The sequence below is a fragment of the Rhineura floridana genome, chromosome 21, assembly GCF_030035675.1.
Source record: "Rhineura floridana isolate rRhiFlo1 chromosome 21, rRhiFlo1.hap2, whole genome shotgun sequence".
NCBI lineage: Eukaryota > Metazoa > Chordata > Lepidosauria > Squamata > Rhineuridae > Rhineura > Rhineura floridana.
Genome location: NC_084500.1, coordinates 14,557,063 through 14,583,713, shown reverse-complemented (window position 1 = coordinate 14,583,713; position 26,651 = coordinate 14,557,063). Strand labels below are relative to the sequence as shown.

The window sequence follows — 26,651 nt, the reverse complement described above, 5'->3', positions numbered from 1 at the left end:
GGTCAACGGATCATGGGAGTTGTAGACCAAAAACGTTCAGGGACCCAATGTTGAAGAACACTAGGCTAAATTTTGCCACAGAGGTTTCCACACAGGAACATCATTCCATCTTCCCCTTCAGGTGCGCAAGAGCCAACATCGCAGTTGAAGGCTACAATCCATCTGAGAAAACTTCTGCAAGGAGAGCTGAGACCCAGGACCAGTGTGGCGTGTGGCCTGGCAAGAGGCAAGGGCCAGATAGAGACGCTTGGAGGGCTGCATTCTGCCTGCGGGCCTGTGGTTCCCCACCCCTTGGGCCTTAGAGGATTAAGACTTTATGAGGTGCGTAAAACACTGCAAATACTCTAAAAGCGATACCTAAGTGATGAGTCAGTGGTTCCCAAACCTCTTCTCCCCACAGACCACTTGAAAATTGCTGGTGACCTTGGATGTCCACTTAATGATTTTTCTGCCTGTTGTAGCAATTGTGCCATGCTAGGTGCTGTATGATTTTTAATTGTATTTTTATTGCTACTTTGATTTCTTAAATTGTATTTGATTGTATTACAATCTACATTCCATAGAACTCACATTGTAGTAGAGTAAAATACAATGTAAGAAATAACAGAAGCGATAAAAATACACGTAAAAATCAGTACGGATGTTTAATGTGGACATGCCATGAACTACTTGAACGAAGCTCCCTGGCCACTGGTGGTCCATGGACCACAGTTTGGGAATCTCTGTGCTAAGTTATTCCACGAGCTGGGAAGGCTCCCCCCCCTGCAAAAAAAGAGGCCTGATGTGAACAGTTCTCCAGATCCTCACGTCTGGATTTCACGAAACCATCACAGACGTAGGAAGCTTACTGCAAGCCTCTAGTTCAGCCTTCCCCAACCTGGTGCTCTCCAAATGTTTTCAACTGCAGTCTCCCATCAGCCCCAGCCAGCACAGCTGGCCCCCATCTCAGTTTCATGGGCCTCCATCCTCACGTCTTTGATAAACAAGGTCCTCCCAAACCATTGCTGCATGCAGAGATTTGCAACAGTACAGGGCAGCACATTTAATGATAAATCTCAGGGAGTGAGCCTTTATAAGCTGTTGACATTGAGCCTCTGCAGAGGTCTCACTGAAAGCTATCTTGTAGTTGGTCAAAAGTCAAGAGAAGCTCTTTCTGTGGATTCTCAGTTGGGCACATGCTTTTTTATTATAATTATTGTTTGTGTCCTGGGTGACGTGCCGCACGTGTTAATGGTTGCTCTTTAAAAGACCTCCTTTGGACACTGAAGAAAAATTCACTGCTTCGCTGCTGGATGAAACGGATAGTTTGCACGTGGGCCGGCCCACATCGGTGAAACCTTCCTTCCTTCTTGTCTTTGAAGATGTCTTGCAGAACCTGAAGGGACAGTGCAGAAGAACTCTTATGAATGTCGTAAGAGAGGAATAGGGAAGCCATTTTCCTCCAGAGGCAGCTGGCCTACAACAGTCATGCTTCCCCCGGACAGTCATGGCTTCCCCCAAAGAATCCTGGGAAGTGTAGTTTGTGAAGGGTGCTGAGTGTTGTTAGGACACCGTTATTCCCTCCACTGAGCTCCAGTTCCCAGAATTATCTGGGAAGAAGAGGTGCCTGTTAAACCACTCTGGCCACTGGAGCTCTGTCAGGGGAACAGGCGTCTCCTAGCAACCCTCAGTACTCTTCACAACTACCCAGGATTCTTTGGGGGAAGCCATGACTGTTTAAAGTCTGGTGTGGATGTGGCTGGTGACCATTGGCCATGCTGGCTGGGGCTGGTGGAGTCCAACAACATCTGGAGGGCTACAAATGTGAAACACCATCACCACCCCGTTGTTAAGTGCTGGGTCGTCATAGGAACAAAGGCAGCTGCCATTGGACCATGTACCTCAGTACACCAACTGACAAAGGCTCTTCAGGGCTTCAGGCAGGATTTTTTTTCCCCAGCGCTACCTAAAGACGTCGGGGATTGAACCAGGGACCTTTTCCTTGCAAAGTATGTGCTCTACCACTGAACTAGGGCCCTGCTCCAACCCTTCCTTGGCTCTGAAAGTTAATTTTTGAATTACCTGAATGAGAGGCAGAAGCAAAAGCAGCTGTGCCCTCTGAACTTTATTTTAATCAATTGCATTTATATGCTACCCAGTAAATGTCCTCTGAGTGGCTTACAACAACAATAAAGTAATAAAGATGCAAACCAGAGCTGTAACACCAAAATATAAAAATACATCAAAAACTCAGCAGCAAATAAATAAGTACAGCAAGGCTGCAATCCTAACTCCACTTTCCTGGGAGTAAGGCCTGCTGGATTCAGGAGGGTCTACTTCTGAGCAGACATGGTTAGGACTGCAGTGTTTAAAACCTTGTGACCTTTAAAATGTTCAGAATATGTCCACATGCACCCCACAATAACATTAAAATATTTAGATTATAAAGAGAGTTTTAAAAAAATTAACGCCTGTAAAAAGGGACTTTTCCTGGGTCTCAAAAGAGTTTAATGCTGGTATCAGGCAAGCTTCTCTGGAGAAGAGTGTTCAATCTAGGGATGCTTCCAGACTGTCATTATTTTGGGGTGGGATTCAATCAAATTCTGGCAAATTCAGTTTGTGCCATTGTGGTGGGTGGAGTGGGGCCCTTGGCAATAAACCTGTTTTCCCCAAAGTTCAAACTTTATTTGCGATAAGGAAAGTGACATGAAATTCCACAGGAAAGTGTGGGACAACATTTGCTTTGACGCAACGTTGTCTAACATCCAGGCAACCAAATCAGAATGAATGCTAATCTCCCAGCAAGTAAAGCAGGATGAATGCTCAATAAATAGCCAATGTCGTCTAATCTTTCAACTAAATCAGGATGAATGCTCAATAAATAGCCAACGTCGTCTAATCTGTCAACTAAATCAGGATAATGCTCATTAAATAGCCAACGTCGTCTAATCTGGCTACTAAATCAGGATGAATGCTCATTAAATAGCCAACGTTGTCTAATCTGGCAACTAAATCACGATGAATGCTCATTAAATAGCCAATGTCGTCTAATCTGGCAACTAAATCAGGATGAATGCTCATTAAATAGCCAACGTCGTCTAATCTGGCAACTAAATCACGATGAATGCTCATTAAATAGCCAACGTCATCTAATCTGGCAACTAAATCAGGATGAATGCTCATTAAATAGCCAACGTCGTCTAATCTGGCAACTAAATCAGGATGAATGCTCATTAAATAGCCAACGTCATCTAATCTGGCAACTAAATCAGGATGAATGCTCATTAAATAGCCAACGTCGTCTAATCTGGCAACTAAATCAGGATGAATGCTCATTAAATAGCCAACGTCGTCTAATCTGGCAACTAAATCACGATGAATGCTCATTAAATAGCCAACGTCATCTAATCTGGCAACTAAATCAGGATCAATGCTCATTAAATAGCCAACGTCGTCTAATCTGGCAACTAAATCAGGATGAATGCTCATTAAATAGCCAACGTCATCTAATCTGGCAACTAAATCACGATGAATGCTCATTAAATAGCCAATGTCGTCTAATCTGGCAACTAAATCAGGATGAATGCTCATTAAATAGCCAACGTCGTCTAATCTGGCAACTAAATCAGGATGAATGCTCATTAAATAGCCAACGTCATCTAATCTGGCAACTAAATCAGGATGAATGCTCATTAAATAGCCAACGTCGTCTAATCTGGCAACTAAATCAGGATGAATGCTCATTAAATAGCCAACGTCGTCTAATCTGGCAACTAAATCACGATGAATGCTCATTAAATAGCCAACGTCGTCTAATCTGGCTACTAAATCAGGATGAATGCTCATTAAATAGCCAACGTCGTCTAATCTGGCAACTAAATCAGGATGAATGCTCATTAAATAGCCAACGTCGTCTAATCTGGCAACTAAATCACGATGAATGCTCATTAAATAGCCAACGTCGTCTAATCTGGCAACTAAATCAGGATGAATGCTCATTAAATAGCCAACGTCGTCTAATCTGGCAACTAAATCACGATGAATGCTCATTAAATAGCCAACGTCATCTAATCTGGCAACTAAATCAGGATGAATGCTCATTAAATAGCCAGTGTCGTCTAATCTGGCTACTAAATCAGGATGAATGCTCATTAAATAGCCAACGTCGTCTAATCTGGCAACTAAATCAGGATGAATGCTCATTAAATAGCCAACGTCGTCTAATCTGGCTACTAAATCAGGATGAATGCTCATTAAATAGCCAACGTCGTCTAATCTGGCAACTAAATCAGGATGAATGCTCATTAAATAGCCAACGTCGTCTAATCTGGCAACTAAATCAGGATGAATGCTCATTAAATAGCCAACGTCGTCTAATCTGGCAACTAAATCAGGATGAATGCTCATTAAATAGCCAACGTCGTCTAATCTGGCAACTAAATCAGGATGAATGCTCATTAAATAGCCAACGTCGTCTAATCTGGCAACTAAATCACGATGAATGCTCATTAAATAGCCAACGTCGTCTAATCTGGCAACTAAATCAGGATCAATGCTCATTAAATAGCCAACGTCGTCTAATCTGGCAACTAAATCAGGATGAATGCTCATTAAATAGCCAACGTCATCTAATCTGGCAACTAAATCACGATGAATGCTCATTAAATAGCCAATGTCGTCTAATCTGGCAACTAAATCAGGATGAATGCTCATTAAATAGCCAATGTCGTCTAATCTGGCAACTAAATCAGGATGAATGCTCATTAAATAGCCAACGTCATCTAATCTGGCAACTAAATCAGGATGAATGCTCATTAAATAGCCAACGTCGTCTAATCTGGCAACTAAATCAGGATGAATGCTCATTAAATAGCCAACGTCATCTAATCTGGCAACTAAATCAGGATGAATGCTCATTAAATAGCCAACGTCGTCTAATCTGGCAACTAAATCAGGATGAATGCTCATTAAATAGCCAACGTCGTCTAATCTGGCAACTAAATCACGATGAATGCTCATTAAATAGCCAACGTCGTCTAATCTGGCTACTAAATCAGGATGAATGCTCATTAAATAGCCAACGTCGTCTAATCTGGCAACTAAATCAGGATGAATGCTCATTAAATAGCCAACGTCATCTAATCTGGCAACTAAATCACGATGAATGCTCATTAAATAGCCAACGTCATCTAATCTGGCAACTAAATCAGGATGAATGCTCATTAAATAGCCAACGTCGTCTAATCTGGCAACTAAATCACGATGAATGCTCATTAAATAGCCAACGTCATCTAATCTGGCAACTAAATCAGGATGAATGCTCATTAAATAGCCAGTGTCGTCTAATCTGGCTACTAAATCAGGATGAATGCTCATTAAATAGCCAACGTCGTCTAATCTGGCAACTAAATCAGGATGAATGCTCATTAAATAGCCAACGTCGTCTAATCTGGCTACTAAATCAGGATGAATGCTCATTAAATAGCCAACGTCGTCTAATCTGGCAACTAAATCAGGATGAATGCTCATTAAATAGCCAACGTCGTCTAATCTGGCTACTAAATCAGGATGAATGCTCATTAAATAGCCAACGTCGTCTAATCTGGCAACTAAATCAGGATGAATGCTCATTAAATAGCCAACGTCGTCTAATCTGGCAACTAAATCAGGATGAATGCTCATTAAATAGCCAACGTCGTCTAATCTGGCAACTAAATCAGGATGAATGCTCATTAAATAGCCAACGTCATCTAATCTGGCAACTAAATCAGGATGAATGCTCATTAAATAGCCAACGTCGTCTAATCTGGCAACTAAATCAGGATGAATGCTCATTAAATAGCCAACGTCATCTAATCTGGCAACTAAATCAGGATGAATGCTCATTAAATAGCCAACGTCGTCTAGTCTCCCGGCAAACAAATTGGGACAAACGCTCAATAAAGAGGTTGTCCTGAAGTGCTCCTGATGCCTTCCTTAGCTTTGGAAAAAAGGCTAAAGGGAAAGTGTGATTTAGCTAAGATGGAGTGGGGGGGGGGGGAGGGAGTTAGGGATAAGGTTTGCAGATTTCGTTAAACCATGACCCACGACCCCTGTCAATTTGGGTCCTGGTGATGATTGCCACTCCCTGGACAGCCTCTTACCTCTTATTCAGCATCCTTCCCGCAGGCTGGTTGTGATCTGGCGACAGCGAGCAGACCTGTCTCCGTTTTTCTTGCAGCTTCGCACCACGGCAGAGGCCCCAAGTATCGCGCAGCTTCATCAGATTGCCATGACTGGGGAGAATGACCAAATCTGGGCTTTCCAAGCGGCAATAGGCCTTCTGAAATGAAACACACACACACAGAGGAAGACTGGTTGCCTCTGACTTGTGGGGATTTAGAAATGATACTCTGCTGAAGGGGTGAGAAAGAAGAAAGGCACAGTTCGGCCGGCCCTACCATTAGCCCCGGGGATGGGGAACCTGTGGCCTTTCCAATGTTGTAGGATTCCAACTCCAAGCAGCCCCAGCAGCTAGCATGGCCCCAGAGCAGGGGTGATGGGAGTTGTCATTCAGCAACATCCAGAGGGCACTAGGTTGGCAAGGCTGTTGTAAAGTGATATGAGTAGTAGGCAGGACTTTACCATTACAGACTATAAGTTGACAGCTTTTTAAAAAAGATGTGTATGTATCCCTGAAAGTAGAAACCTAGCACAGCAGAGAAGACTGAACTTTTTCTCCCCAGCTGTCTACATGCAGGGGGGATTCTTGGTTTATTTGGTTTCTATTTCTCTTTGTTCAACTTACCAGAGGTTTCAAACATGTAACACTTCCACACACACATAAACATCTGAAGTTCCTACAGTCCTCTTTGCCACCTCCTTATGTTGCATGTGTAGACCAGGCCTAAATTAAGCTAAGAATCAAACCACACATGGAACACTGCCCTGTTGTGTAGTTTGCCCTGGCCTCTGCTGTTTCAAAATGCCATGCTGAAAGACAAATGTCATCTTCAATTGCTCATGCAGATCCTCTCCCCCCACAACTGTAAAGCACCCAGTTATAAATGCTTTAGTCTTAAATAACGATGCTGTCACAAAAGGGTGTAGGAAAACGCTGGGCGTGTTCAAGCACACCCAGCTACTCTCTGAAGTGGTGCAACCACTGGGTGTCACTGTGGTTTTCTAAATGCATCCCGATGAAAAAAACTGCAATTTAAATGCAACATGTACTTGCAAACAGGTCTAAGAAGCCCAATATTTGTTGGATGCAAGTTTGCAGCCTGCAAATAACTTATTTTTTTGAAAGCCTTTTTTCCCGTAGGCATATTTATCAAATTACAACACTTACAATTAAGATTTCATTATTTCAGGGGCAGCCTTAATAGTAATCAGCAATAGGAATGGACATTTCTACATCAGTGGGTTTTTTTGGGTGGGGGGGAGGAAGTCCTCAGAAAAATTAATCAGCATGCTAGGGCACCATAGGCCAGGAATGGGGGACATCTGTGGCCCTCCAGATGTGGCTGGACTCCAACTCCCAGCAGCCCCAACCAAGCATGGTCAATGGGCATGAATAATGGGAGTTGGAGTCCTGCAACATCTGGAGGGCCACAGGTTTCCTATCCCTTATGATGATTATGAGAGAGCCAGTGTGGTATAGTGGTTAAAGTGTTGGACTACGACCTGGGAGACCAGGGTTTGAATCCCCACACAGCCATGAAGCTCACTGGGTGATCTTGGGCCAGTCACTGCCTCTCAGCCTCAGGGGAGGGCAATGGTAAACCCCCTCTGAATACCGCCTATCATGAAAACCCTATTCGTAGGGTCGCCATAAGTCGGAATCGACTTGAAGGCAGTCCATTTCCATATTTTTTTGCCTAATTACACATTTTTGCAAGCAGTTTTCCTAATATAATGCTTTGTTGTATAAAAAGTAAGTATATACTATACTATACCTAATATAGGTGTTTATATGCACACTTTCCCCAAATATATGCATTTTTAAATGGAAAACCACATCGCAAAAGGGGGCCCATTCACAGGCCACAAAATTGGGGCGCGGCACACTACTCCATTCATTTCAAATATGTTTATTCCACCCTTCATGCTTCCAGGATAGTTTACAAAATTAATATATATGAACCACAGCAGTAAACCACATAGTAAATCACATGTGAGGAATGGGGTGGGATGTTGCAGCTCTAATCAGATGGTACCTGCCATTTTCTCTCCCCACAGCTGTGCGGACACACACACCAAATCACTGCCAAAAATGCAAACGAGGAAGGGGCTTTGTACCGTCTCTCCACCCCACATAAAAATTGAGCCAAACTGTCAAACCGTGAACAGTTCACACCAGCGCTGGTTAGCATCTGTTTTGCATGCAGAAGGTCTCAGGTTCAATCCCTGGCATCTCCAGGTAGGGCTGAGGGTGTTCACTGCCTGAAACCCTTGAGAGCCCCTGCCAGTCAGTGTTGACACTACTGAGCTAGATGGACCAGTGGTCTGACTCAAGGCAGCTTCCTGGCCGAGTGGCTCTATCTGAAGGCAAATATCTTCACTGTGCCAGCTGCGTCTGCATAAAAACCTGGGACAACAGCTGGTGTAAACAGACCCATCTGTAAAGATGCATTTTTGCTTCATAAACGTTATTTAAACGCAGCCTGTCTGGAGCATTTCCACTTGATTTAGACCCTTGTGACATTTTTAATTTAAAAAACCCCGACAAACTCATCTGCTAACTATTCGTTTTCATGGGGCTAGGAAATCATATATTAGCAAGCCGTGGGCAGGATAGAACCTCATCAATCATAGCGGGGCTTTCAAAGACACGGTGACTCACTCGCTCTGTCCTCAGCGTCCCGGTCATCTCTCAGCCTTAATAAAAACTCATAAAGAGATCAAGTTAATATACTGGCAATGCCAGGGCATTTGCCAGTTATCTCTGTAGTTCTGTTCAAGGGCCCCCCATGCCTCTAAGAGCAGTGTTGAACATTAGAATTCAGTTGCCTTGCTAGATCAGTGCAAAGGTACATCTGGGCCCAGTATTCTGCTTCCAACAGGGGCAAGCACTAAGTAAGGGTGGTGGCCCTTTCCCTGTTCTCCGTTCATCTCATACTGGTACTTGGGGTAGACGGCCTCTGAACAGTCTTATTTATTTTAATTTGTTTTTAATTTATTTGTGTGTATGTATATATGTGTGTGTCCACAAGGAGATGCCAGCTGGATTAGCAGCTGAAATTTACTTCAATCTGAGTGTTGGCAGAATGCCCTCCACACGCCTGAAGGCACCAGGCCTATATATTAGGGGGCCCAGAACAGCCTGTGTGGCCGGCCACAGAGGGAAAGACTGGGAGGCTGCAGAGGAACAAGACCTTGGAATCGTACCGCATGGCTCAACAGCATACATCAGAGGTTCCCCAAACTGTGGCCTGTGGACCACTGGTAGCCTGTGAGTTTCATTCAGGTGGTCTGCGGCATGTTCGCATTAAATATTTGCATTGATTTTTCATTGTATTTTCAAAAAAATCTCTCGGTGAAACTAGACTTCTAGCACAGTGCATTGCAATTACTACAACAGACAGGGGAAAAATAATAATCAAGTACTCTGCCACAACAATCAACAACTTTCAAGTGGCCCGTGGGAATAAATGTTTGGGAACCGCTGGAATACAGAATCCAGCCGGACTGGTAGTTGAGTCTTACTTTAATCAACACTATGGATGGGGCAACATTTTCCATCTGGGGGCAGTGGACTCAGGTTAGGGGATGCTGCTCAAGTTAGTTTAGGAGACTCAGGGAAAGTGGGGGGAATGGCTTCTGCATTCATTGCAGCACCTGTCACTTGAGGTGGCTGCCTCACCCTGGCAAATGGTTGGGCCGGCCCTGACAATAATGGCAGGGCTGGGGAACATGTGGCCCTCCAGATGTTGCTGAGCATGATAGGAGTTGTAGTCCAATGACAGCTGGAGGGCCACAGGTTCCTCAGCCCTGCAATATAACAGCCATACTATCATTTTAGCTCAATTTCCCCCTGAAAGTTCAGACTAAAACCCAGAGCGGATTCCACTGCCCCATTGTCATGGAGTCATTAGCTGTGGTGATGAGATCAATCAATGCACTGGCTAGAAGAAGTCTAGTTTGAGAAATTATTGTTTGGGGGGACAAGACAGCTGCAGCAGGCCAGGAGGGAAAACAATGGTGGACCGGAAGCTGTCCCTTGGGCTGCATGTTGCCAGCCTCCTCCACCTCCTCTGTGGTGTCAAAAGTATACTTCTTACCAGGAACTTGGCCATTTGGTCGGTCTTGCTGTATCGGTACAATTTACACAGCTGCTTCTCGTCGAGTGCTGAGAAAAGGGAGACAAATCTCCAAAGCATCCTAGAATGGGTGGTGAAGGAAGGGGGACTTAATCACATTACTCTTTCACGGAACATGGGACAGAGAATGGTGTCAAGATGGCTACAAGACTGCACAGAAGAATAACAATTATTTGGACCAAGGCTAGCCTTTGGAGAGGGCTGTAGCTCAGTGGCAGAACATCTGCCTTTGCGTGCAGAAGGTCCCAGGTTCAATCCCTGGCATCTCCAGGTAGGGCTGGGAGAGACTTCTGCCTGTAACCCTGGAAAGTTGTTGCCAGTCCGTGCACACCGGTGGTTCCTAAACTCCCCCCCCCCCCGTGGATCCCATGAAAGTTGCTGGCGTTCTGAATGAGTTTTCTGCCAGTTGTAGCAATTGAAATGCTCTGTGCTGGGTTGTATTATTTTTATGGGTATTTTTTGTTGCTTCTTTTATTTCCGTACAATCCAGGTTGTACTACAATAAACTACAGTATAAGAAATGAAAGAAGCAATAACAATACAGTTAGAAATCAGTCTGGATATTTAATACGGACATGCCGCAGATCACCTGGATGGCACTGTCCGCCCCAGGAGGCAGCAGCTGTCCAGGGTTTGAGCCATGGGACGTTACCCGCCCTGCCTGGAGATTCTGAGGATTGAACCGGGGACCTTCTGCATACAAAGCACTGAGCTACGGCACCTCTCTATGAACCTGAGATATGCTCTTATCATATATCAGCCACTGAACATGCAGTTCATCTTCCTATTTGTTATAAGCAGATTTGTGCTAACTTTACATTCATGATGAAGCATGGGGAGATGCACAGTCTCACAGACATCCTCATGGGTCCCTTTCCTTCCCTTCTCTCTGCTTTCTCTTTCCTCCCCCCCTCCGCATGTACCACCAACATTTCATTTGTGTAAGCACCTCAGGGCAGGGAACCTCTGCATGTTTGCTGACATTGTTTAAGTGCATCGATGATGCTCTGGTTATAACAAATGCGACCGTCCCTTTTTTGCAGGCGGTGAAATTTCTCTCCCTACAAAACCTTGAGCAGTCGCTTCAGCATAGGATGGCCATGATATGTCTTACTTCACAGAGGATGGTCCTCTATGTGAAGGGCTGTCTGGACCAAGTCTGGTTTAAAGATGAGAAGAAGCGAGAGCAGTAGGGGCCCTGAAGCTGGCCCTCAGCAGCAAGGGTGCAGTTGTCCAGCATCTCAGAGGGTCTTAGATCCCTTACTTTTTTGGGAGCCAGGTCCCAGCCAGGTCCTATGAGCCAATCAGCATGAAAGGGGAGTGTGTTAGCCACTGGGAAGAATCTTCTAAATCGTTTCCTGCTGATTGGAGACAATGAAAGGAGTTCCTGCTGCAAAAAGCCAAGCTGTGGAGAGTGAGAATTCTGTAGCTATAGGAGACAGTGAATCCTGGTGATAGCATCCCATCTACATTATCAACCAGTTTGGTAGCAGCAGGAGATAAACATGTAGACAGCGAATCTAGTCATTCAGGCAATATGTCTGACAGTGAGAAAGGACAGTCAAATAGTGACAGTGAAAGGGAAGCAGAAAGCAGCATTCAAGCCTGGTCAGATTATTCTATAATCGTAGAAGGTTGCGTAATCTTAGAAGGAGGCGTGGCTGTGACTATCATGAAGGGACCGTGCACTCCTGAATTTGTTCCTACGCTACTGATCAGTAGTTAGCAGACTGAGTGGGCACACAGGTCGCTTGCTAACAGCCTTCCCTGCTTTGATGCATTGTATTTCTACTTAAATTATAGTCATTATTTCTAAATTTGCTTTTTTATGTATAAATCAGCATATGCACATTTACGGCATATAAATAATTTGTTTACCCCATAAATTATTATTTTTAGTTATGATTGCATTTATATCCCACCTTTCCTCCAAGGAGCTCAAGGTGGCATACGTGGTTCTCTTACCCCCTGTGTTTTATCCTCACAACAACCCTGTGAGGTAGATTAAGCTGAGAGGCAGCAACTGGCCAAAGATTACCCATTGAGCTTCATGGTTGAGTGGGGATTTGAACCCTGGTCTCCCAGGTCCTAGTCCCATACTCTAACCACTACATCACACTGGCTCTCCAGCAATATCAATAATAGACATGTAACCACCATCCAAGGAGCCTGTGCACAGAGAGTTTTGGCAGAAGTAGCTCATAACGAATGGATGAGTAAAGCTGCAGGTGGTGATGATCCCTGTCTGACACAATTATTAACGATAATTAATAGATACAGGACCCTTCGGCATTCTGGTGGCCCAGTTGATTGGACAAAATCAATTCTTGACATCAGCCTTTCATTATTTTTTTCCCCCTGAGCAATAAGGTGAGCTTGTCCTGTCTTGACAGACTTTAACGATACTTAATGGTTCTTCCCTGCTTAACTAGATATTGAACCATCAGGGTCTTGCATGCCATCGCATGTCCCGGTCGGCTTGTAAATCATTCCCTTCTGTCTTTTCACAGCCGTTTCGAGCGTAAACACCTTCTGTTTGTAGAGCCAAGCAAATTTCCTTTGTCTCCCGTGATCCTTAAGTATTCCAGTAACGGAAAACAAATATTCATCCTTTGCTTCTATGCAGATAACAAAGAGCAATTTTGCTTTCTTTTTTGCGTCAGACACAGCCTGACAAGATTTTAAAGCATGCGACTTTGCAAATACATCAGCGCTGCAAGAATGAGTCAAGCAGCCCGTCGGAACTGGGATCCGCAACGGGAAACCTATAGGGACCGCAGTGCCCTCAGATACCCTCCTTAAGGTTCGCTGAGGGTCCCTGGTTCTCCTTGTTTTTAATATATTTATTTATTTATTACCGGCTTTTGTGTGAGGTTGCCTATTTTATTTGTCTGTGTTTTATTTGTTTTGGAATGTATGTGGGTGTTTTGTCTTTGGAGAGCAGCTCTGAGCATTGCTGCCTTTTCTTCTGTGAAATGGGTATTTTGCAATGCGCATTGCAGTTTCTTAGATCTGCACATTTATCCCTAGGCCCGATAGGTTTTTCTTGTTAGTCTTTTAGTACCTTCCCATGGGCCTACTTGCTTCCCACCTACTCAACCTGTATATTTGTAAACAAACAGATTAAAACATCCTGGTCTGTGCGTTTTAATCAGTAAAGTAATCAACTAAAGCTTTACTTGATTACTCTGTTTGGGTGGAGTCCAATTTTAATCAGTGACAGCCAATTTTAATTAGTAAAGCTAAGAAGTAAGCTCATTAATTTTTTTGTAAAAGCTATTATGGTGCTGGTGTTTTAATTGTGATAGATGATGCAAGGGGCAGCTTTTTCTCCTCTCAACAAATGGTGGTTTTTAGTTATTAAATTGTTAACTTTCCCCCCTTCCTTCAGTAGTTCAAAAAGATTGAGGATTTGGTCATATGCCAATTAAATTAAACTGTATTTCCATATGACCAAAACCTCAATATGCATGTCTTTTTTAAAAAAGATACGGAAGTACAAGAAAACTTCTAATTTAATTAATCTATTATGTTTAAAAGGTGGTTAATTTCTCGGTTAGATGTTGTTTAAAGATTAATGGGTTGATTGCCCTAAAGAAAATACCCCATACATTTCATTTTCTCTCTTCAGAAGAAAACCCAATCTGTAAAGTTATTCTTGGACTTTCTAATCTGTAGGGAATTTATTGTGGAACCCTATACATGCTTACTCAGAATTAAGTCCCACTGAGTTCAATGGTGCTTACTCCTGGGTAAATATAGGATTGTAGCCACAGCCTTGGGCCGACTCTGCGGACTAGGACCAAACAGATTCAGGTTCAAATCCCCACCTTGCCACGCAGCTCACTCTGTGATCTCAGGTCTGTCATTCCTCTCTCAGCCTGACGTACCTTATAGGCTTATTGTGATTATTTAAAAAGGGAGGGGAGGGGAGATGTCCGCTTGGTGACCTCAGGCCTGTCATTCTCTCTCAGCCTGATCTACCTTATAGGACTGTTGTGAGGATTACAAAAGGGGGGGGAGGGGAAAAAACTATACACGCTAACCTGAGCCCCAAGGAGGAAAGGCAGGATTAAGAATACAAGAATATCAGAAGTGCCTTGTAGCTGGATCAGGCCAAAGGCCCATCAGGGGCAGCATCCTGTTCTTACCACCACCAGCTACCTAAACCAACCAAGTCCCCCGCCTTTTTCCCTCCCACGGACCACTTGAAAACTGGTGATGGTCTTGGCGGACCAATTAGTGCTTTTTCTGCCTGTTGCAGCAATTGCAATGCACGGTGCAAGGTGCTGCATGATTTTTGATGGTATTTTTGTTGCTTCTTTGGGTTCTTATATTGTGCATTATTCCATTACAATTTGCCTTCAATAGAATTTGAATGGTTATAAAATAAAATAAACATTTAGGAAATAAAAGAAGCAATAAAATACAATTAAAAATCAATATTGAATATTTAACATGGACATGTCATGGACCATCTGAATGAAGGTCATGGACGACCGGTGGGTGGACCACGGACCACGATTTGGGAACCCCTGGCCTACGGGAAGCCTGCAAGCAAGACCTGAGCACAACAGCACTCTTCCCACTTGCGATTCCCAGCAAATGGTATTCAGAGGCTTCCTGCCTCTGACAGTGGAGGGAGAGCCTAGCCATTGTGGCTAGTAGCCATTGACAGAATAAAAAAGGGGGGGAAATCCCAAGATGCTGGAAAATGCGTTGTTTATTTTCAAAAAAATCCCAACACCTTTCGGCCAGTATATTGTCTGGCCTTCGTCAGGGGATGGACTAGTCTGTAATATTCTTTTCTAGCAAAGTTGCTTGAAATGATAAACGACCACCACTTTGCTAGAAAAGAATATTACAGTCCAGTCCATCCCCTGCTGAAGGCCAGACTAGTGGCTGAAACGTGTCGGCTTTTTTTGAAAATAAGCAACACATTTTCCAGCATCTTGGGATTTCCCTCCTTTGTTTATACCGGCTTTTTGGATGCTAGCCACTTTCTGCTTTTAGTAGCCATTGACAGCCTTCTCCACCATTTGACTTTGTTTAACCCTCTTTTAAAGCTACCCAGCAAACCCATTAAATATATAGCTTTGCAAGTGTGAGAGGTTTCTTAGCTTTCAGTTTAGAATTGGGGGCCCGTACTCTCAGTAGTGTAGTGGCAAATCCAGAAGCGCAGGGTCCCTTCGTAATAGTAATGCCATGCCCCCTCACAGCCACGCTCCATCATTCACTTGCTTGCTCTCTGTCGTCACCTCCACACTCCTCAGTCCCTCCTGTAGGGGGGGGCGCGCCTTTCCCTACAACAACATATGTCCCTAGGAGCCAATTAGCATGAAAGTGGGAGTGTGTTAAGTTACTGAGAAGCGTCTTCTCAGTGGATGACTCATCTCCTTTCACTCTGATTGGCTCCAGTCAGCAGGAAAGGACAAGGAAGCATGTTAGAAGACTCTTCTTAGTGCCTAACACACACCCCTTTCGTGCTGATTGGCTCATAGGTCACTGGAGATGTAGGGACCCAGCTGGGACCCTGCTCCTAAAAATGTGAAGGGTCTAACCCCCCGAGACCCCAGATGACTACACTCCTGTACCCCAGACCCGCTTACTTCTTCCAGTGCTTTAGTTCCCATGTTTTGCAGTAATGCTGCAGGAACATGTTGATGTGATCCCCGAGAATGGTCAGATTCTTCCGGGTACAGGTCAGCCTCTTCTCCTTTGGAAAATCTTTGGGCAAATTCAGCTTCCGTAGACATTTCTTGAATGGTCTCAGGAACTCTTTGCACTGGGGAAGAAAAATAAGAGTGTGTGTATGGGGAAGGAAGGGATGGGCAGATCTGTAATGCTGGCTTCTCTTGTCATTTCCCAATTCTTCATAATCCCAGATCAGTTTATGTGTGAATTTAAAAAAAATCACAAAACTTCATCAGCATTTCAGACCAAATTTCTCCTAATATACTCATTTGTATGTGATTTTGCCAATATACACATTTTTTGCAAAGCGAGCATTGCAATATTCGGAGAAGAGTGAATTTTGAAGGATGATTGTGTTGCAGTTTGCCCGTGGTTTCAGAAAGTGTGAATTTGGTGCATTTGCCTTCAAATGAAAACTGAACTGAAGTTCTCCCCCAACCTTCATGTGTGTGTGTGTGTGGGGGGAGGGTAGCAACAACTCACAACTTCCTGTGAGATTAAATATATCTTGCTTTACTCCATGCTGACGGGAATGACCAATGCCTGAAATTATCTCCCGTAAAACAAACTCAAATGCCCGCTAACAGCAAAGGTAATGTAGGAGAACTTTCCTTAACTCAAAAGATGTGGAACCTCAGGCCTGGTAGGGAGGTGAATGCGGCCCTCCACACTTCTCTATCAGGCCCTTGGATCTCTCCCTAACCTGCACCTGTCGCTGGCCCTGCTGCATACTCCCCTTGAGTGTTTTTGCCTGACTGGGAATGTGTCCTTGAACTCTGATCATGCCTCTTGCTTCCCTGGATGGAGGATGGGGGTATGTGAGTGTGTGTAGAAACAATCCTACTGTTCACAAGTTAACATTTATATTTGTTGCTCCGCCCACCTTTGCCTCTGGCTCTGCCCACCACTGGCATGTGGCCCCGCCTTTTCAGAGTTGAAGGATACATTCCAGCCAAGCAAAAACACTCAAGTAGGGGGTGAGCAAGACTAGTGGGGGTGTGACCTGTGGAGATGAGATGTGGCTATGGAGGGGTGTGGTCTGGGAAGAGTCCCAAGGGCCAGATTGGAAGGCTTGGAGGGCTGCATTTGGCCCCTGGTCCTGTGGTTCCTCACCCCTGCGGTAAAGGGCGCCCTCAGCTGTGTTTGTTGCCCTGTATATGAGGAATAGGAGGATTTTGGTTGTCTCAGTTTCTAGTTTTTACCCATCTTAAATTTGGTTCTCCACATTTCTGCAGCAATTTGCACTTTTTAAGAAAAACGAATGAAAATTCTTCAGCACTTGAGTCCGAATTTCTCCTAATAAATACATTTTTGTATGTAGTTTGGACTAAAGTAGACATTGTTGCAAGCAATTTGTCCTAAACAAATGCAATGTTGCATGTTATTTTCACCAATATATTCATTTTGTGCACACTTTCCATTAACATATGCATTTTTTGTTTGGTTGGTTGGTTGGAGAACTGCATCACAAAATTCAGATAAGTGCAAATTTTGTGTTTCAGTTCTCATACTGTTTCAGAAAGCGTGAATTTTATAATTTTGGCTTAAAATGCAAACTAAAACAAATTCCTTCTCCATCCCTACTGTATACACACGTATCTGTGTTCCATCTTTAGGAGAAGTACATCATGTGTGTACAAAAGAGGCGGCCTTCTGTGTGGTGGCTCCCTGGCTGTGGAACTGAGGGAGGAACATTTGGTGCTGCTGACACAGTATTACAAAAATGGGGAATGTGTGGCTGTCCAGCTACTGTTGGACTCCAACTCCCATCAGGGAGGGGTGAGGACTTGAACTCCAAGTCAGGGAGAGGACTTGGAATTCAACAGACTCTGGAGGGTCATTGTTGCTGTATTATTTTTTGCAGCCTTACATGGTTTCGTTCCTCCCAATTGTCTTGTTCTGTCGGCTTATAATTTTAGTAGCAGCCTCATGCCCGGCATTGCTCAGGAATATTAAGAAACCAAAAAATCTGTGTAGCTTTGAAAGGTTCAGTCTGCTATCCTGATCCAAAATGGTGTCCGCCGTAGGCAAAAACCTGCTCCTTCAAGAACCATCGCGCAAAACTTGCTTAAGAGGTGCCCAAATGCATAGTGAACAAACAATGTTTCAAAATGCAGAGTAGATTGTAGTGGTTGTCATTCTAAATGTCTTTGTATCCCCCCCCCGTGAAATGCAGTTTTGGATGAAGGGTGGGTTAATTTTTGTAAACAAACAAACAAACAGATACGGAAATAGAGGGGAAGGACTTTGGCTCAGTGGCAGAACGCATGAAGGTCTCAGGTGCAATCCCCGGCATTTCCAGGTCAGGCTAGGGAAAAACCCCTCATCCTTTAGACCAGCCTTTCCCAACCAGTGTGCCTCCAGATGTTGTTGGACCACAACTCCCATCTTCCTGACCATTGGCAATGCTGGCTGAGGCTGATGGGAGTTGTGGTGCAGCAACATCTGGAGGCACACTGGTTGGGAAAGGCTGCTTTAGACCTGGAGAGCTGCCGGCAAATAACGTGGACAATACTTAGATAGAGAGATCAGTGTCTTGATTTGGTTTAAGGCAGCTGCCTGCATTGTTCTGTTTGTGCCCCTCAACAAAGCTTTGGACCCCAAGTTGGCTTTCTTTGAGCCCAGGGATGGTCCTTGTGGATTATCTTGTTGCTGGAAAACTTTGTTCTCCTTTCAGCCTAAGGGACAAAGTCCCACAGGTAAAGCTTGTTTCGGGTCTCACTATTTTGAAGGTGTCCTGCGTGAGTCCATCTGCGTAGTGGATGAGTGCGTCTCCTGACGGCGTAACCCTGGCGAGGGTTTCCCCATGCGACGTCTCGCTGGCTTGGCAGGTTGGAAACCGGCTCTTGGTCGCCTGCAAACATCCACACACCCAAGAGGTCACATTTGGCATCTCCATGGATGACAAGTTAAAAAAAAAAAAGGAAACCTCTAATCAGTAGACAGAGCAAGGAAAGTGGCAGATGACTCACGAAGAGCCAGTGTTAGTGTTATTAATTGTTATTATGTATTAAATGTATTAGTTGCTTTTCTTCACAAAAGTGAACCCAAAGCGACTTACAATCAATAAAAAATATTAAAACCAATATATAAAACTAAAACAATAAAAAGCCGAAAACACAATACATAAATATAAAAGGCCCACCCCTTAAAAGAGGCTGTAACATCAAAAGCCCTCCAAAAACCCACCAAAATTAAGAGCCAAATGCCTGGGAGAAGATCAATGTTTTTGCCTGTCGCCTAAAGATAGATAATGATGGCGCCAGGCATGCCTCCCTGGGAGAACATTCCATAAATGGGGGGCCACCACTGAAAAGGTCTGTTCTTGTGTCGCCACCCTCCGCACCTCCTCAGAGAGGGCACGAAGAAGGGCCTCAAATGCTGAATGCAAGGTCTGGGTTGATTCACATGGCGAGAAGTGGTCTTGGCGGTATTGGGGTCCTGGGCCATATAAGGCAGTAGGTCAAAACCAGTACTTTGAATTGAGGCCAGAAACAAATTGGTAGCCAGTGCAGTTGGGCCAGAGTTGGTGTTATGTGCTCAGACCGTCTTGCCCTGGTGAGCAATCTGGCAGCTGAATTCTGCCCCAGCTGCCCTTTCCAAACTGTCTTCAAAGGCAGCCCCACATATCACACATTGCAGTAATCTAGCTTTTAGGCAACGTGAGACAACCATGTCAGGTGGCAGGTTCTGGAGGACAGCAGTGGCCCCTGACTGTTAACATCAGCACATCAAAATAGCTGTTCTGGATCAGGCCAGTGGCCCATCCAGTCCCACATCCTGTTCTCACACCAGCCGGGCCAGATTCCCCCACAGGAAGCTTGCAAGGAGGACCTGAGTGGAAGAACCCTCTCCCCGCCTGCGGTGTCCAGCAGTTGGTATTCAGAAGCGTACCGTCTCTGGCCATGGAGGCAGAGCACAGACATCATGGCTAGTAGCCACTGATAGCCTGATCCTCCACGGATTTGTCTATTGAAGCCGCCCAAGTTGATGGCCTTGGCTGCCTCTTGTGGGAACAAATGCCATAGTTTAACTATGTGCTGTGTAAAAAGCCCTTTCTTTGGTTTGTCCTGAAACTCCCAATATCGAGCTTCGTTGGATGGCCCGGAGGTTCTCATGTTATGAGGAGGCCTGTCTACTTTTTCCACACCATGTATAATTTTATACACCTCTATCATTTCCCCTCCTCCCCCTTTCTTGCCTTTCTCCCCCTTTCTAAACTAAAAAGCATTGATAAAGCACTCGGTAACTTTCCAAATGTATGAACAAAGCAATATAGTTCTTTTTTACATTTTCCACAAAAATATACCCATTTCTCAGACCTGGAAGGCCTTGTTCTCCCGCTCTCCTACGCCTGCCATTCTTCTGGCATTTCCTTCTCCCACAGCCAGCTTCCCTGTTTGCCAAATGCCACCTCTTTCTTCTTCTCTGCTCCTTAGGAACTCCCTCAGGGCCAAAGGGGGCCAAAGATGGACCGGGTGTCATGGACCACAGGCTTGGCCCGTGTGTGTGTGTTTGAATCTAAGCCTGCTTTTGTGACCTCACCTCTGAGGCGAATTGGTTCCAAATTCCTATGGCAATTGAAGGAGAGGGATCGTTTATCTGGGAAGCGAGAGGGGGGAAAGTTTGGTTGCGGGTCTGAATTAGGATTCAGATGCCACCTCAGATGTCTGAAGGAAGCATGGCCTTTTTTTGAGGGATTTGGGTTGTTCTTGGGGGGCGTGCACAGAAAGTACTCTGCACTGCCTTAGAGGCACTCTTTATACTCACAATCCTTCTACGGGAGAGACCTAGGGCTGTGTACACACACCATACATTTAAAGTGTAATTAAAGCACACGGCTTCTCCCAAAGAATCCCGGGAACTGCAGTTTGTTAAGGGTGCTGGGAATTGCAGCTCTATGAGGGGTAGACTACAGTTCCCAGGATTCTTGTGGGGGAAAGCCATGTGCTTTAAATGTGTGCTGTGCACACGGCCCTAATGACACTGACAGCTGATTGCAGGACTTTAAGCTCCAGTTCAAATTAAGTCCTGTGCTTTCTCCTTCGGATATAAATTCATTATGTTTATACTCCCAGGTTTCCAACTTTCAATAAAATAGTATCCCAGACAGTTCTGGAGTCTGTCTTAGATTTACTTTTGGGGAAAAAAAGAATCAACATCAAGAATCCCCCCACTCCCTGCACGCTTTTGTCTCCAGAAGGTCACTCTCCTCCTTCAAACCATTTCCTTTGCTACTAATTCTCTGTCAGCCTCTTCGCTTCCATTTCAAAGCTTCTAAGAAGTCTCTGATTTCAAAGGCGGAGATACCTTCCCGCTGCCTTTAAGCTGCGTGCCACTCCTGGGTACTGCTTCTATATTTCCGTCTCTCTTTTGCGTGCCCACAGATGGAAACATTTAACTCTTGCCCATTAGTAGCCTCGCCATGTCTTTGTCAAGGCCTGAATCTTTGTGTTGTGATGGGAAAACAGGAAGCTGCCTTATATCCAGTTGGACCAGTGGTCCATCTAGCTCAGTACTGTCTACAGGGACTGGCAGCAGCTCTACAGGGTTTCAGATGGGGGGGGGCTTTCCCCAGCCCTATCTGGAGATCCTGGGGATTGGTCCTGGGATCTTCAACATACAAAGCTGATGCTCTACCACTGAGCTAAGGCCCTTCCTACAATGTTTGTTTTAGGATGAGTAGGGCATGATTGCTGGTGATTGGACGGTTGATCTTTTTAGCACATGGATGGGGAACATCTGTGGCCTTCCAGATGTTGTTTGGACTCCAAATCCCAGCAGCCAGCATGACCCACGGCCAGGGATTATGGGAGCTGGACACCACGTAGGAGAAGGCTGCCTTACCCAGTACAGCCCCTGTGCAAATAAAGGCGCATCATGCCCAAGGCGAACTCCCTTGTTTTGGCATAATGACAGAAAATCCCGCAAGCTCCTCTCTCTTTCTCTGGCAGGAAAAACAAGAAAAAGAAAAAATTAAATAAGCGACAATGTCCTGTCTTTTCTTGACATCCCAATCTGCCCGCCTGAGGCAGGCAACTTGTGGTCCCTAGTGCAGGGGTGGGAGAGCCTCAATGCGGCCCCTGGGGGCTCTTCATCTGGCTCTCAGGGCTCTGCCTAGGCCACACCTTTCACCAGACCTACTTCATGACCCCCTTGAGTGTTTTTGCCTGGCTAGAATGCATCCTTGCACTCTAATCATGCCTCTTGCTCGCCTGGGTGGAGGACAGAGAGGGGTAGGTGACTGAGTGTAGAAGCCACCCTACTGTACCAAGGTGAAATTTACATGTATTGCTCCACCCACATTTGCCACTGTCCCCACCCACCACTGGCATGTGGCCCCAGGGAGGTTGTTTAGAAGGGAATGTGGCCCACTGTCGGAAAATGTTTCCCCACCCCTGGCTTAAAGCTAGGGCCAGTCCTGCTACAGGGAAGCAGCTCAGGAGAAGGATCTTGGAAGAGCACAAAACATGGGCAGGCCTGTGACCTTTCTGAGTGCCTCCAAGGCTAGATTCGGGAAAGAACAAAAAAATGGCCCTCCACTGTGTCAGACGTTTGGGAAATGTAAATTAAGCCCCCAAAGAGGATATGTGTAACAGATGTCAATAATACAAATGACTTCAGGCTCTTGAAGCCAGCAGCTCCTTTGGTCTGATCAGCTGTGGTCGATTCACCAGTGGGTGGCCCTTTGCCCTCTTAATTTACGGCTGTGACTCACTACCAATCTGGCCACTGTGGGATCTGCCAGGTATCTTTATTGATGTCGGAATACTCCTTTGCATAATAATGAAGAAGAAGAGAGATTTCATGGAGCTGCCCTATGATCTTCTCCAATCCTTTGCCAATTGCGGAAGGAGAGGGCCCTGAGCTCAGACCACCTTGGAAATCTCACGGCAGCATTGTGAACTGGCTGGAGTGTTGGACTAGAACCAGGGAGCTCAAGGTTCAAATCCCCACTCAGTTATGAAGTTCACTGAGTGACCTTGGGCCAGTCATTTTCTCCTGGCTTAAGCCAGGAATGGGGAACCTGTGGCCCTCCAGATGCCATTTGACTCCACCTCCCATGACTATTGGCCAGAAGGTCCCAAGTTCAATTCCCAGAACCCATAGCTCACAGAAAAGCAGCTACTACAGCAGCAGTGAAATCAGCAATAGTTGGGAGGGCCCTTAAGGTGAACTGTCATCACAAAACATTATGGTGCTGAATGCTCCTCTTCGGAGTCCCAGCCAGCCATGCCCTCTTTCAAAATACTCCATTCCGCTCTCTCCCTCCTCCCTTCAAAACAGTCAGCATTCTATGGCTACTGAGCACACTCAGCCCTCATGGGGCTGTTTTGGGAGATTTTCCTCCCCATATATCACACGTCTGCAAACATTTGGGTTCTCCAAGCTTACTGATATCTCCCTGGCTTGCATAGATAGCTTTTGGCTACATAAAGGCTACAGATGGAAAGATCTGCCAATTTTGGTTCTCTCCGTTTCTTATTTGTCCAGTCTTAAATTCTGTTCTCCAAATTTCTGCACCAATTTGTGATTTTTTTAAAATTCTCTAGCTTTTTAGTGTGAATTTCTCCTAATAAACACATTTTTGTATGCAACTTTTACTGTTGTACACATTTTTGCAAGCAGTTTCTCATCATTTGTGTATGTTATTTTCACTCATATATTCATTTTTATGCCCACTTTCCCCTAAGATAGGCATTTTTGTAAACTTTGGTTAGCGAGCTGCATCTCAAAATCTGAATAAGTGCAAATTTCAAAGTATGGCTTTGTTTTGGTTCTCTGACTGTTTCGGAAAGTACGAATTTGATAGATTTGGCTTGCAACATGAACTGAATCGAAGTTCTCTCCCATCCCTTAGTCTATTCTGAGTAAAACTCAGTTGGATACAACTCAGTGTTTTTGCCACACCTTGATAAAGAAAAAAAGTGATAAAACGGCAAATGGCCAGATCAAGCTTACGGGCTGCTAGTTGCCCACCCCTGTGCTAAGAACAGTTTCAGGTTTCCAGAAATAGCATACATCCCAGATAGGGATTCTAGGACTCAGCCTAAGTGAAGCCTTGGCTGAAATGAACCTGCAAAACTGGTTCTGCTGTTGCACTGTCCGTGAAAGTGGTTCAACAGCTACCCAGCTCTGTGTCTGTTTATACAAGAGTTTGTGTTATGCAGAATTGTACACAGGTGACATTGATTTGCTCCTCCTAAGACAAGTGAGTCAAGATGTCTCTGACTTTTTATCTTTAAACTTCCTTTAACCTCTGATTGACCTGTTTGTGGCAGGAGGGGTGAGGGAAGAGAAACGGGAAGCTGAAGTGGAAGTTCAAGGGGAGCTGTCCCAGGAAAAAGCACACATTTTATTAATTTTATTAAGCATGCTTATAGCCCTACCTTATCTCAATGGATCTCAGGTGCCAGCTGGATTTGGGGGGACCAGGTCCAAAACTCTACATGGATGGGTCATCTTCACATTGGGACCCCCAAAATCAGAGGTTTAGCTGCAGAGTGGGATAACATGACTGAAGAAAGGGGCAGTGCTTGAAAGCGTCTGCAGTGCTCAAAGTGAGCTTTGTGACTGGTGGTTGATTCTGCATTGGGTGAATTTGGCACACTTCATTGTGAACACGGTGGGGCCATCCAGACCGTTGGTTGTTCTTTTTTGGCAGGTCTATTCTGCAGCATGTAATTGATACAATCATAGTGCATTAGTGGTGAAATTATACTGGACCGTCTATGCATCATTCCGCTTTATCCTTAGATGCTTCCCCAGCTTTAATGCATTATTGCTGTCTGGAGGGGGACTCTTGCACTATAGTGCAACAAAAGTGGGACAAAAAGTAAACAGGAGCATTTGTGGTACGAAACGTTACAGGATTTCAGCAGGAAGTTATAGGGCGTGTGTGCACTGATTAGAAATGAAACAGAGTGTCGACCCCAAAACAATTGCAGGCACAAACTGTATTGAAAGTGGGATCATGTACGACTGCCCTGGTACCATCATGAGCCCAAATAAACATGAATGCACAGTAAAAGAAACATCTGGAGACTGAAGAAGCAGAGCATTTTTCCAAATCCTGCTTTAGCTGGAAGCACCCTTTATTGCTTGCAACATTTCCCCGCTTTAATCTTATCTCCTTTGTAGTGAAAATGTTTGCTTAAAAATAAAGCACCCAGCTCTGTCTTATCGGACAGCTTTCCATTGCATGTCCATTGGAGGGAAACAAAATAAATAAAACAGGCTTGTGAGAGGGAGGTTGCATTCCAAAGCAAACATTAAAATAAAGGGCAAAGGCAAAGGTGTGTTTGTGGGGCTAGATTCTGGAGCAGAAACATTTTCCTTCCTTAGGCTGCAATCCGTGCACACACCTGGGAGTAAGGTCCATTGAACCCAATGGAGTTTGCTTTTGAGTAGACATGTATTGGATTGCAGACTTAATCCATAACGTTCCACCGGTCTGTACCAGTGATCATCAGGAGGTTATTATCAATCTGTTTGCCTTGTAAAATAGGCCCCGTCAAATTAGAACCACCTCAAGCAAGCTGTTGTGCAAGAAAATCAGCTCTGGAGCAGATTCTGTGTTCGCAGTACAGCATACAAAACTGAAACAAGCTCTCACCAATCAGCAAGTCAACCAGCTGTCATAAGCTGGAGACAGCGGGCAGGGCCGCACCATACATTGAAAGCACATCCAATGCACATGATTTCCCCCAAAGAATCATGGGAAGTATTGTTTGCTAAGAGTACTGGGAATTTTGTGCTCTTTTTTGGTAATTTTTTTATTGTTTTCTTTTGTGCAATCTCCTTCCAACAAAGAGAATGACACCACTTACTCATTGTGTACCAAAAACAGAAATAACAGAGCATCGATTCAACTCAACGATTGATCAGTTGATTTATTATGTCCAATTGGCTTGGTATTATTTTCAGTTGTTTTGTTTTATATCTGAAAAGGCTGCAATTCTGCCCTCGCTTATCTGGAGTAAGTCCCATGGAACCCAGTGGTGTTACAGCACATATGTGACTGCAGTGTAATTGAATGTACAAATGTGCCCCTATATTCATTGCAGGTGGGGAGAGTGGTGTCGTGCTCAGGTTCTGCTTGTGGGCTCGACATTCCCACAACAACCCTGCAAGGTAGTTTAGAGCTAGAAAGATTGACTAGCTCAAGGGGACTCAACCAGGTGCATTGAGCAGGGGGTTGGACTTGATGGCCTTATAGGACCCTTCCAACTCTACTGTTCTAAGATTCTCTGTCTGAGTGAGGCTTTGGGCATGGGCCTCTTCAGTCTTAATCTAACAGTCCAGCCTCTACAACATGGATCTAGGAGGGCATAATCCCAATTGCCACTCCCAGTTAGAATAGAAGCCGTTTCCTCTCCAGTCTTCTTCACGATTCCAACCATAGTAGGGCTTTCACCACAGAATTGTTGAGAAAAGCGTGTGGTGTGGTGTGTGACTCTACAGTTTTCGTATCTCTGTGGCTCAAATGGACGGTCTCTCTCCTCCCCCACAAGATGGCCGCCGCCTTCTGTTAGGCTTGTCATACAGTTTTACTTTATCCTGTTTCTGAAAGAGTTTCATAGAGACAGAAAGTGAAGAGCGAGACGGAGCACACTTCCTGTACTAGTTATCCTTTTGCACAGACTCACAGCTGTGCCGTTCTAGTCCTAGGCATCT

The 26,651-nt window shown here is 44.8% G+C and overlaps 1 protein-coding gene across 1 annotated transcript; it reads right to left on the bottom strand.

Annotated features, from left to right (window-relative positions):
* Positions 1-1,134: 1,134 nt before the first annotated feature.
* On the bottom strand, positions 1,135-20,335 carry CHCT1 (CHD1 helical C-terminal domain containing 1). Its single transcript, XM_061605511.1, has 6 exons — positions 20,297-20,335; positions 18,697-18,828; positions 15,890-16,065; positions 10,242-10,341; positions 6,123-6,301; positions 1,135-1,375 (listed from the first exon to the last, which is right to left on the bottom strand). The coding sequence occupies exons 1-6, from the start codon at positions 20,333-20,335 to the stop codon at positions 1,228-1,230; spliced, it is 774 nt and encodes a 257-aa protein (XP_061461495.1). The 3' UTR covers positions 1,135-1,227.
* Between the last annotated feature and the right edge of the window lie 6,316 nt (positions 20,336-26,651).

Excerpts from the sequence above, each read along its gene's own strand:
- CHCT1 (XM_061605511.1), bottom strand. The coding sequence starts at position 20,335 with ATGGCAGGCGTAGGAGAGCGGGAGAACAAGGCCTTCCAG. Across the intron at positions 16,066-18,696 it reads CGCAGGACACCTTCAAAATA|TGCAAAGAGTTCCTGAGACC; the intron begins GTGAGACCCGAA and ends TTTCTTCCCCAG. Across the intron at positions 10,342-15,889 it reads GAACTAAAGCACTGGAAGAA|GATGCTTTGGAGATTTGTCT; the intron begins GTAAGCGGGTCT and ends CACCCATTCTAG.